Raw genomic sequence first — 12,651 nt, forward strand, 5'->3', positions numbered from 1 at the left:
AATGTTTCCTGTGTACTTCAAAACATTTTACCATGTAAGAGCAGTGACAACAACAAACTATACTTCCTGAAAGAAAGAAAATCAACATCTGAGTAATCCAATGCAATATGCAAAGAAACATTACCCGAGTGGGAATCAAGAAACTGAAAAATGGAAAAGACAAGAAGACAAGCAGTTTGAAGCTACATTTGTAAGATCTGTAAAAAGTCCACCACACTGTAGCTAAACATCTTCTGTCTCCCACTTCATAAAAGAAGTGAAAAGGCTCCTCTTCAAAGATCACCTTGTGTGCCATCCATAAGAAATTTCCTGAATTTTTCTGCGTCCCGAGATAAAATTAAAGACAGCCTTCTCTGCACATTTATTATGCGCACATTTTTTTAGCCTCATCTACAGTTATCTACAGGACTTTGCCTCCAGGTTCGATCCACACAAGTTTCAAAACATATGACACATTTGTTGAGAAGTTTAACTACCACTGATAGAACTGATGTTTTGACAAAAATGGGGTTATATCTACTGTAAGGAAATGCCTCCTTGGCATGGTTACCCCCTGACTTTTTGCCTTTGCTGATGCTATGTTTTGAATTGAAAGTGTGCGGAGGCCTGCTAACCAGGCCCCAGCACCAGTGTTCTTTCCCTAACATGTACTTTTGTATCCACAATTGGCACACCCTGGCATCCAGGTAAGTCCCTTGTAACTGGTACCTCTGGTACCAAGGGCCCTGATGCCAGGGAAGGTCTCTAAGGGCTGCAGCATGTCTTATGCCACCCTGGAGACCCCTCACTCAGCACAGACACACTGCTTGCCAGCTTGTGTGTGCTGGTGAGAACAAAATGAGTAAGTCGACATGGCACTCCCCTCAGGGTGCCATGCCAGCCTCTCACTGCCTATGCAAGTATAGATAAGTCACCCCTCTAGCAGGCCTTACAGCTCTAAGGCAGGGTGCACTATACCATAGGTGAGGGCACCAGTGCATGAGCACTGTGCCCCTACAGTGTCTAAGCCAAACCTTAGACATTGTAAGTGCAGGGTAGCCATAAGAGTATATGGTCTGGGAGTTTGTCAAACACGAACTCCACAGCACCATAATGGCTACACTGAAAACTGGGAAGTTTGGTATCAAACTTCTCAGCACAATAAATGCACACTGATGCCAGTGTACATTTTATTGTGAAATACACCCCAGAGGGCACCTTAGAGGTGCCCCCTGAAACCTAAACCGACTATCTGTGTAGGCTGACTGGTTCCAGCAGCCTGCCACACTAGAGACATGTTGCTGGCCCCATGGGGAGAGTGCCTTTGTCACTCTGAGGCCAGTAACAAAGCCTGCACTGGGTGGAGATGCTAACACCTCCCCCAGGCAGGAGCTGTAACACCTGGCGGTGAGCCTCAAAGGCTCACCCCTTTGTTCCAGCACCGCAGGACACTCCAGCTAGTGGAGTTGCCCGCCCCCTCCGGCCACGGCCCCCACTTTTGGCGGCAAGGCCGGAGAAAATAATGAGAACAACAAGGAGGAGTCACTGGCCAGTCAGGACAGCCCCTAAGGTGTCCTGAGCTGAAGTGACTCTAACTTTTAGAAATCCTCCATCTTGCAGATGGAGGATTCCCCCAATAGGATTAGGGATGTGACCCCCTCCCCTTGGGAGGAGGCACAAAGAAGGTGTACCCACCCTCAGGGCTAGTAGCCATTGGCTACTAACCCCCCAGACCTAAACACGCCCTTAAATTTAGTATTTAAGGGCTTCCCTGAACCTAAGAATTTGGATTCCTGAAACTACAAGAAGAGGACTGCTGAGCTGAAAAACCCCTGCAGAGGAAGAACAGAAGACACCAACTGCTTTGGCCCCAGACTTACCGGCCTGTCTCCTGCCTTCCAAAGAACCCTGCTCCAGCGACGCTTTCCAAGGGACCAGCGACCTCTGAATCCTCTGAGGACTGCCCTGCTTCAAGAAAGACAAGAAACTCCTGAGGACAGCGGCACTGCTCCAAAAGAACTGCAACTTTGTTACAGAGGAGCAGATTTAAAGACCCCTGCAAATCCCCGCAAGAAGCGTGAGACTTGCAACACTGCACCCGGCGACCCCGACTCGACTGGTGGAGAACCAACACCTCAGGGAGGACCCTCCGGCGACTCCGAGACCGTGAGTAACCAAAGTTGTCCCCCCTGACCCCCCACAGCGACGCCTGCAGAGGGAATCCCGACGCTCCCCCTGACCGCGACTGCCTGAACCTAAAGTCCCGACGGCTGGAAAAGACCCTGCACCCGCAGCCCCCAGCACCTGAAGGAACGGAACTTCTGTGCAGGAGTGACCCCCAGGAGGCCCTCTCCCTTGCCCAGGTGGTGGCTACCCCGAGGAGCCCCCCCCCCCTTGCCTGCCTGAACCGCTGAAGAGACCCCTTGGGCTCCCATTGAAATCAACAGAGAACCCGACGCTTGTTTGCACACTGCACCCGGCCGCCCCCGCGCTGCTGAGGGTGTACTTTCTGTGTGGACTTGTGTCCCCCCCGGTGCCCTACAAAACCCCCCTGGTCTGCCCTCCGAAGGCGCGGGTACTTACCTGCTGGCAGACTGGAACCGGGGCACCCCCTTCTCTCCATTGAAGCCTATGTGTTTTGGGCACCTCTTTGACCTCTGCACCTGACCGGAACTGAGCTGCTGGTGTGGTAACTTTGGGGTTGCTCCGAACCCCCAACGGTGGGCTACCTTGGACCCAAAACTGAAACCTGTAAGTGACTTACTTACCTGTGAAAACTAACAATACTTTACCTCCCCCAGGAACTGTGAAAATTGCACTGTGTCCATTTTTAAAACAGCTATTTGTGTTTTATGTGAAAAGTATATATGCTACTGTAATTATTCAAAGTTCCTAAAGTACTTACCTGCAATACCTTTCAAATGAGATATTACATGTAGAATTTGAACCTGTGGTTCTTAAAATAAACTAAGAAAAGATATTTTTCTATAACAAAACCTATTGGCTGGATTTGTCTCTGAGTGTGTGTTCCTCATTTATTGCCTGTGTGTATGTACAACAAATGCTTAACACTACTCCTTTGATAAGCCTACTGCTCGACCACACTACCACAAAATAGAGCATTAGTATTATCTCTTTTTGCCACTATCTTACCTCTAAGGGGAACCCTTGGACTCTGTGCATGCTATTCCTTACTTTGAAATAGCACATACAGAGCCAACTTCCTACATCTACAGTTTATTATTTTCTGTATACCTACATTTCTTTTTAAAGTTGTGTATTTATTAGTTCCAGGTACTGGTGCCTGCATTTGCAAACTAAAGTCCTGCACCGTACATGTTCTGCCAATGAGTACACAAATGTACCTAAGAAGTCAACGATGCTCGATTTTGCAGGTGATTAGTGCATGCAAAACATATTGCACAAATATTACCCAGAGGAAACAAGTTTTCCAAAGTAATGGCATTACAGAAGGTTCCATGTATTTTAATATAATTTTCAATAATAGCTCTATGGTCCATTTCTGAACCCATAAAAGTAATCAATGCTTCTATGTCTATAGTGATGTCTTGGTCAAGGGAGTTGTGAGAATGTGGAAAACAGCAGCCTAGTTCTTGCAAGTGTAAAACAACCCGTAGGTATTACAGAAAATCTGAAAAGGGAAGCAATGGTATTTTACATAGATGAAAAATGTGAAAGGCATTGTTTCATTTAAATTAGAAGCAGGTTGTACTGAGGAGCATGTACAGGAAGGAAGCTGTTAAATGCCCTGTAAAAATCTGTGTGTAGCTTGCAGTATTGTAGATTCACGTGCTCTGAATACTCTTGCCATCTAGTGTTGGGCACGGATGGTTGCAAATTGTTACTCTTTAAAAAGTCTCAATTTACCGGTGTACTACGACTTCTCCCTTAGCAGGCAATGTTCAGCTTGGGGACACATTTCATATTAGTAGCCTGGTGCCTCGTGTATGGTCAGTGTCAACCAGGTAATAAAAGATCTGCACCAAATGAAGACTTCTGGGAAAGAGGGTAGGCACATGTGAATCTACAGCACCACACGATATGAACGGATGCCCGTGAATCTATAGCACTACAGATGCTTACAGGGTAACGCCTTCTGCTTCACAGCATGTGTGGCTGCAGATATGCATGCTCTGCATAGACTTTAAAGCAGTATCTTCCTAAAGTGATGCCTAGCATGTAGATGATGCAGATTTTAGAAACAAAGTCCTGAAGACTGTCTGACCAGCCATTGCATACTAGTGGGTACATATGTCCACAGAATAATGTTTGGCAATAGTGTGTTGAGTTGATCAGGTGGCTGCTTTGCACATATCGGCTAGTCACACATTACCCAAGAAAGAATGGCTGCCCCATTCTTCTGGGTAGAGCGCACCCTGCAGCGGGGACAGGTATGGCTCCTCTAACTTGTGATAGCATGTTTGGATACACCGGACTGTCTCCAGAAAAAGAGTGCTTCTTTAAAAACAAGAACCCCCACTCACCCTAAGATAGCATGCTTAATCACGGAGTTCCCTCCACACATCATAATCGGAGGGCCCCTGGTGTGGGCTACAACTTCCCAGTGGGAAGGAGCTGAGGTGTTCTGAACTGTTGCACAGATACTGGCAGGGAGTGAGGGGTAGGGTGCAAAAGAAATCAATATGGATGTTAAAACTACCTCCAAAAGGGCTAGACTAAGTTTATCCGGAGTCCCTCTAGGGTAGAGTTAAAAAGGAAGGACTGGGGGATTCTTAGCAAATATACCCTCTTTACGTGGTCAATATGTTTCTGCCGTTCATGGACCCCGCAACAAGAGTGGCGAGGCATTCGTCAGGACCCAGTAAGTCACTCTGCTAAAGGTATCAAGGAAAAATCAAGACTAACAACGAAATAATGGCCTCACAGAATTAAGCCTGGTGGGAATGGCCCAACAGCGCTCGGGGTCCACCAGCATTCTGTAAAGCAGCAGCAAAAAGAAAAATAAGTAAACAAGAAGCGTTCTCAATATCATCTATAAGTGTCTATAACTAAACGCATATAGTGCCTAGCAACAAACAAGTGAGGCCCAGTGGAAAAAGATAACTGGGTCATCTTACCAAAATTGGAGTAGATACCTTCCACTCTCAACCCTGTAGGCAACACCTCAACCTCAGCACTGCAGAAGTCAGTGCGGCAAACCTTTTCAGCGTCCCGGCGAGAGACCTTCTAGACATAGAGATAAAAGGCCTTTGAGAAGTTTTGCAAAGGCTGCCTTGTAGAAGGGCTTGGTCGAAAGTATGAAGGGCTCTCGCCACTACAGAGTCTGGCTGTGGAAAGAAGACTGAAAGCTCTATAGTTTGACTGAGGCTGAAAAGGGATACTACCTTGGGTGGAACTTTGCATTCATTTCAAGAACAATTCTGTTCCTGTGAACCTGAATGAAAGGATCTTGCAGGGTGATCGGCTGCAGCTTCACTTATGAGCCTGAAGGAAGTTATGGCTTCCAAGAAAGCCATTTTCTACAAAAGAAAGGCACAAGTAATATGGATCAACGGTTGGACTAAAGACACGTCAAGTTTCCACACATGTGCTGAGGGTGCTCTGGGATGTATGATCATTTTGAGGTCCTTCATGAATAACTTAGCTACTGGAATTCTAACCAAAGAAGAACATTCCCTGTTTTACATGTAGACTGCAATAGCAGCTAGATGTTGTGGTATGGAAGTTGTGGCGAGGCCCGACATTTGGATGTGCAAGAGAGAACAAATGAAGTCCATGTTACGTTTTCCACTCTGTGGCACAGCAGGCCTGCGGGCTTTGCACAGGATAGTCAGGCACTACTGCAGAAGATGAAGGTAGCCAAACGCAAGACCTCAGGTGCCAGATGGCTAGGCTGAGCTGTTTGGGGTCTGGGTGCCTGTTCTAGACTGTGTTCATCATGAGAAGATCCGGGCTGGTTGGAAGCTTCTAGTGGAGAATGATGGATATGTAGAGGAGCACTGAGCACAACACCGCCTGCCCTACGTGGGGCCACCAGGATTAGTGAGGGGTGTTTGCTGCATCTTGCGGAAGACTTACAGAAGAAGTAGGAGAGGAAGAAAAGTGTAGCCAAAGAGCTTAGACCAGTTCATCCATGGTGCACTGTCCATGGGGTGTGGATACCTGGAAGTAAAGTTTGGGCACTTTGTGTTTTCGGGAGTGGGCACCAGAAGTCCCAGAGTATGACTTGCAGGAGGAGTTTCCACTTGTGGACTTGCTGACCTTCCCTTCTGAGCACCCCCAGAAAGTGCTCCGCCAGAAGGTGTATATATTGGCAGATGACCCAGTGTCTGATCTCCTGCACTAGTGTTGACAATGGGGGAGACAGTGTGCTACCTTGTTTCTGAAGGTAATACACAGAGGTCACACTGCCTGTTTTCATGACAACTATCTTGCCCTCAATAACCTGAAATAAGGCTGTGAGAGCTAGCAGTATGGACAGCAGCTCATGGTAGTTGATGTGGCTTCCCTGGTATTGAGGTGGCCATGCTCCTTGTGCAGTAATCTTGTTGAGATGTGCCCCGCAGCCTGCAAAAGAGGCTTCCATGGTAATGGTCACATGCAGCACAGGGTCTGAAAAAAGGCCTGCACTACAACAAACTGCTGCTGTTCCACCACTGCAGACAGCAATGGGTGCTGGGTTTTACTAACACTAGACCCTCTCAGTGACCCTCCACTTGGGACCATTGTGCTGTGAGGCATTCTTGCAACAGCTGCTAGAGGAGCCTGACGTGGGGTACTATGGTGACTCAGTAGGACATCATTCCTATGAGGCGCATCACAGTCCTGACTGCAAGTTTACGACTGGTCTGAAAAAGTGGTGCCAGCTGAAATGTTAACACCCTCTGTTAGTTGCAGTAGGCTTTTCTTGGGTCTGCATTCAGGACAGACCTTATGAAGAGCTGGACCTGTGGGGGTTTACAGTAGGCCTAGGGAGTATTTATTATTCCCACGCTGTGGAGCATGAAGAGAGCAGCTTGAGTGTGAGCTAGGTATAGCTACGTACCTGTGCTCTTGATCAGCCTATCTTTGAGGTCGGGGAAGGCATAAGTGCCCGAACACGTAAATGAGTGGCTACCACCACCAGGCGCTTCATGACCATCCTTGGAGTGGTTGTAACCCCCAAAGGGAACTACTTTGAATTGGTAGTAGGATCCATTTTCCAAAAAGCAAAGTCACTGTCAGTGAGTTTGGTGAATTTGTGTATGACAGTCAGTATTCATCCTTGAGATCAAAGAGTCATGTAGTTGTCTTGGAGCAGAGAATATGGAACTATGCAATTCTTCAACCAGCACCGACTGAATGACTTGATGCAGCTGCTCACTGTGGCAATTGGAAGTAAACATGGGTGTCATTGGCATCCATTCACAAACAAAACTTAAGGCTCTAAACAAGATCAGAGAGAAGCTTCAGATGAAAACTCTGGCAGAAAAGTAGCCTGGACCCCACAAGGAGGGGGGAAACTGGAAGTGAAACAGCTCGGGTTAGCAAAGTAACAAAGCTAGTTAGGAAGGCCTGCTTTCCAACTATTGCTGTGGTGAAGAGACTGCATTGGGCCAATGCAAAAAAGCTGCAGAGTTCCATGAATCTCACTGCAGACCATCATCCATGGTCTCAGATTTTCTGCAGTTTATCGTGGTCACCAAAGAAGAGAATTTTAGTGTCTGTGGAAGAACAAAACCTGACTGGTGTGGTAAGTCTCCAAGTGATGTTGTAACTGCGCTGTGGCATCTTTCAAGAATGTTTTGCAAGGTTGTCCCTTGCCCGCTATGGGGCCAGTCACAGTGAGAAACTCAGTTTTGGAGGGACTTTGAGAGGATGGGCTCTCCATGTAGACCTTTGAGCTGTTAGCAAAAAAGTGACGGTTACAGCGTGGCAAGGGTTGACCTTATGCACTCCTGGATGATGGTTATTTTATTTACTAGCCTTGTGGATGAGACCAGAGTGGTGGAAGGAATAACATAGCAATTGGTCAGGAAAGTATGGCAATGCACTCTCACCAAGGATTTCTGTAACCTCAGCAGAGATGTGGTTGGCATAACAGGTTGTTTTGCAGAAACAGATTTTCCATTTGTACACTGTGGCATGAATGAGTGACTGAAATTTATTGAAGGGATTAAGATACTTCTTACACTGGAGAGTCCCCACTGATGAAAAGTGCATTAAAGAAAAGACAATCAACATTGTGAGGCTTCTGAGTCAGTATGGGAAATGAAGAGGTCTGGGAGGAGAACTTTGCTTAGGTGGAGGAGTATTAGTGTGAAATAAAGACCTGAGAGACCAGAAGAAATGCTGGACCGGATAGCAATGTACTGTAAGCCAACAAGCAATGCGTTCAAGCAGAGATGCTCCAAGGATGGTTGGACCCACGTCTTGGTCATTCTTGCAAGTAATATTTTTATTGGAATGTAACTAGAATTCAAACATAGCAGCTATCCTGAAGATTTATCACTGATCTCAGGGCTCTGAGCCTACACTGGACACTCACTGTAAAGAGTGTGCCCTTTGGAGAGAGCGTAACAGGAAGGAAAAGGGAGAAGCTTGATAGATGTCTGAAAATAAAGGCTTGCTTAGGGAGCAATATAATGGCGGAGGGCAAGGAGAGGGTTGTTGGCTGACAAAGAAGCAAACCTCCGTAAGAATGAGAAGTTAATTTGGGCATCAGGAGAAGATGGAAAGTATTGGTCGGAAAGCAAATAAAAGACAGCTGCTGTTTCTGGGTTTATATATCTGCAAATTATTCACACCAGGCAGCGGCTATAGCTAGCAACAACCAACAGGAAGCCTGTCTGGAGACCCCAATAGTACGCTACATTGAATATGGCCATTTTATAGCAGACTAACGGATATAAGATACCAGTGTACATTATCGATCTATCGAGTACCATATGGTGCACAATTATCAAAAAACAGTAGCCAAGGCAGATCATTTGAATTCATGAGATCTGGAATCCAGGAGAGCCAACACTGTGTTGGTGGAAATGCAGTGGAAGGAGAGGTAGCAGAGTATGAAATAACAATGCTACAAAAAGGTTACTATTGTTGGTGCGGCCATGAACCCTACTCAAATGAGAAGTGGATACCACAGAAGGCAGACAGCATTAAACTCTTCAAACTAAAGGTGCCACAAATGTTAAGTGCAAAGCAATGGTTTTTAAGATTTGCAAAATGTTAAAAAGAAGCTAGACAGGAGGGTTGTAACACCATAGAGCCGAACTCTGTGGTTGTTCACAGATACTCAGGACAATTCAACAAGGTACCTAAGTAGATTTATTTCCATGCACACTTAATAGTTTTTTATTATACAGAGACAACTGTCCTGCTGAGGATGTGCTATATGAAACATCTGAAATAAAAAGGTATTTAAACAACAATGGGAAAAAGCATGTGCATTTGGCACTTTGCTGGAAAGACATGACTGTGTTATAATGTCTAGGTGATGCAATAAAAAAAAACAGTTCACCAACAAAAAAAAACCAACAAAAAAATGGCACCCACCTTCCTCATCCGTCAATGACAGGCTGATCTTTCTCTTTCTCCCAGGACTTGATTCCTGAAGAAAGAAAAATATATACATCTTAGCGTGCTAAACAGTAAGGCCTTGTAATAAAGGACCATGCAAATAGTTCTTGCTCTAAAATCACCCCTTACAGGAGGGAGGTTCAACACCTACTGCCAGGAGAGATGGCAGAATAAAAGGGGTGGGATCCAGGCTGAGATGTGCCTTAAAGCTCTCACGGCAGTGATGCAACTACATAGAAAGGGTTTGGTTGGAAGTGTTCTACAGTGTGCTCAATCCACAGGGCAACTGTGGGTGACTTTGTATGTTTGTGTGGGTGGACGTGGTGTGCATGATTGTAGATCGACAGCCACTGATTGTGTATTGTACATGTGCACACAATTCTACATTTACCACTCCACATACTTGAACCATAACCACACACTGACTAGGCCTCCAAGCTTGTCCCCAAAGAACACTGCAGTACAGTTCAAAGTATAAACAAATAAGAAGGTGACAAATAGAATATTTCTTCCCTTGAAAAGCAGGACAACAGAAATACCAGGAAGATTACTTAAAACCCAGGAAATCGGCATGGATCACCGGTCTCAAGAGTGGGTAATGTTAAAGCACAGTACTCTTACAAGGCACTGCCTATCAATGACTTCTCCAGGGCGCCAAGAAAACTCCAAGAAAACCCATTACATACAATGTCCAATGTATCTACACTAAGCTCACATTTCTTAACAAGGGGAAGGGGAGATAGCTGTCTCTTAATGACTATGTTGTTTTTGTTTAATATAAGGTGGTTTATTCCAACCCTTCCAATGCACAGATTTTCCCTGAAGAGACTGAAGATCTCTAGGAAGCATGGGATGAAGGGCGATATAAAACACAACTTGTATGTTTGGACAACATTCCAGAGAACAAGGCACTCACCACAGAGGTCTCTGGTTTAACGCATGCGTCTGTGCCCTTTGTTTCAGAGCCTAAGAAGGAAGCAAAGCACAAACTTAGACATGCAATATCCATTCGCTACAAATTCACAATTTCACCAGTCTCTATGTCTTAAAAGCATTATATGTTTTTTTAGGAACTAGTGTAGCTTGGTGAAGTACAAAACAGAAACCGTGTTACACTTCCTTTGTAAACAGATCATGAATAGACAAAAAATGTCAAAACAGTTTGGAGCATGCAGGCTACCAAGCCCAATCAAACAAGCCTGGGGTTCCAGGTTCTGGTTATTTTTCTGGCACAGAGTATCTGCAATTCTCGGGTTTCTAAACATACAACTGATCATTTACTTTTTTTGGAGGTCTGCTGCAAATGTAACACTCTTTTTCTTCTCTCTTCCAACTCCACTAGCAGTTTGATTTCAACCACCTGCAATAAAAAAGAACAATGTGTGAGAGCAGATGCTGACATGTGCAACTAAAAGTTAAGAGATGCTCTTGACTGATTAATGCGAAATGGAGAAAACACATTCATAAGACTGGAAAGCCAACAAAAGCATAATTCAATCGACGTGTTCACTGTCTAATAAACACATACCAAATCAACATTGACTGGTGATTTGTAGCACACTTTTTTTTCTAAATGTAGCATCTTAAAGATAGTTAAAGGCCACAAGGTGGCTGGTCGGCAGGCATTTATCACAATCAGCATTATCGGTTTTGCATGCCTTGCAGTTTATCTTTCAATTGCTGCATGAAGTGCATTAATTCATAAAAGGAGTCAGCGCTGAATTTACTACTAAATCAGAATCTTCCAAATACAGCTGCAAATGTTGGGCAAGACAAATGCAAAATTAAGTCCTCCTTGGGTTGCGCAAGTTCAAATGAAACAATTGTTAATTTTAACTTGTGAAACATCAGTTTCCTGCTAAAATTGTGGGACTGCCTATTAGGACAGTAGAACTTCAGAATGCGGGGGCTAAGTCTGTCCACATCAGAAGCTGTTGGTCCAATTCCTGGTTAGCTCACAGTACCTCCCCTAACCTTACCAGGGTGGAAGGGGGTTATTTATGGCAACTTGAACATGACACTCTGATCCCCAAGGAAATAGTGGAAACGGATCCTACCCTTATATTGCTTTACTTGTGCATGCCCAGACAAAACACAGGAAAGCTACGAGGTAGGTTTTCAATACATTTACTGAAACAATCGTAGTCTTGCATAGAGAGAATGAGCTGCTATAATTAGGCAGGCAAAGCAACATTACCAGAATTATGAATATGGTGAAAAGAATAAACAGTCCAACCATGGCAAATGATTTCTAGCTATTACTACTGATCACTAACTGTAGGAAGTTGGCTCTGTATGTGCTATTTCAAAGTAAGGAATAGCATGCACAGAGTCCAAGGGTTCCCCTTAGAGGAAAAATAGTGGTAAAAAGAGATAATACTAATGCTCTATTTTGTGGTAGTGTGGTCGAGCAGTAGGCTTATCCAAGGAGTAGTGTTAAGCATTTGTTGTACATACACATAGACAATAAATGAGGTACACACACTCAGAGACAAATCCAGCCAATAGGTTTTGTTATAGAAAAATATCTTTTCTTAGTTTATTTTAAGAACCACAGGTTCAAATTTTACATGTAATATCTCATTTGAAAGGTATTTCAGGTAAGTACTCTAGGAACTTTGAATCATTACTTTAGCATGTATACTTTTCACATAAAACACAATAAGCTGTTTTAAAAGTGGACACAGTGCAATTTTCACAGTTCCTGGGGGAGGTAAGTTATTGTTAGTTTTCACAGGTAAGTAAGTCACTTACAGGTTTCAGTTTTTGGTCCAAGGTAGCCCACCGTTGGGGGTTCAGAGCAACCCCAAAGTTATCACACCAGCAGCTCAGGGCCGGTCAGGTGCAAAGGTCAAAGAAGTGCCAAAAACGCATAGGCTATAATGGAGAGAGGGGGGTGCCCCGGTTCCAGTCTGCCAGCAGGTAAGTACCCGCGTCTTCGGAGGGCAGACCAGGGGGGTTTTGTAGGGCACCGGGGGGGACACAAAGTAGCACAGAAAGTACACCCTCAGCAGCGCGGGGGCGGCCGGGTGCAGTGTGCAAACACGCGTCGGGTTTCCTTCAGTTTTCAATGGGAGACCAAGGGGTCTCTTCAGCGATGCAGGCAGGCAAGGGGGGGGATCCTCGGGG

At 45.1% G+C, this 12,651-nt stretch overlaps 1 protein-coding gene across 8 annotated transcripts in view; it reads right to left on the reverse strand.

The window, feature by feature from the left end:
* EP400 (E1A binding protein p400) overlaps positions 1-12,651 on the reverse strand; it is a 601,391-nt gene that overhangs the window by 513,073 nt on the left and 75,667 nt on the right. For all 8 annotated transcript variants that reach the window (XM_069215336.1, XM_069215331.1, XM_069215335.1 and 5 more), the window contains exons 9-11: positions 10,804-10,882; positions 10,439-10,488; positions 9,499-9,553 (exon numbers count right to left, since the gene is read on the reverse strand). In XM_069215336.1, the coding sequence (XP_069071437.1) occupies positions 9,499-9,553; positions 10,439-10,488; positions 10,804-10,882 (184 nt within the window). The remainder of the gene's footprint in view (positions 1-9,498; positions 9,554-10,438; positions 10,489-10,803; positions 10,883-12,651) is intronic.

This window comes from Pleurodeles waltl, chromosome 11 (genome assembly GCF_031143425.1).
Source record: "Pleurodeles waltl isolate 20211129_DDA chromosome 11, aPleWal1.hap1.20221129, whole genome shotgun sequence".
Classification (NCBI taxonomy): Eukaryota; Metazoa; Chordata; class Amphibia; order Caudata; family Salamandridae; genus Pleurodeles; species Pleurodeles waltl.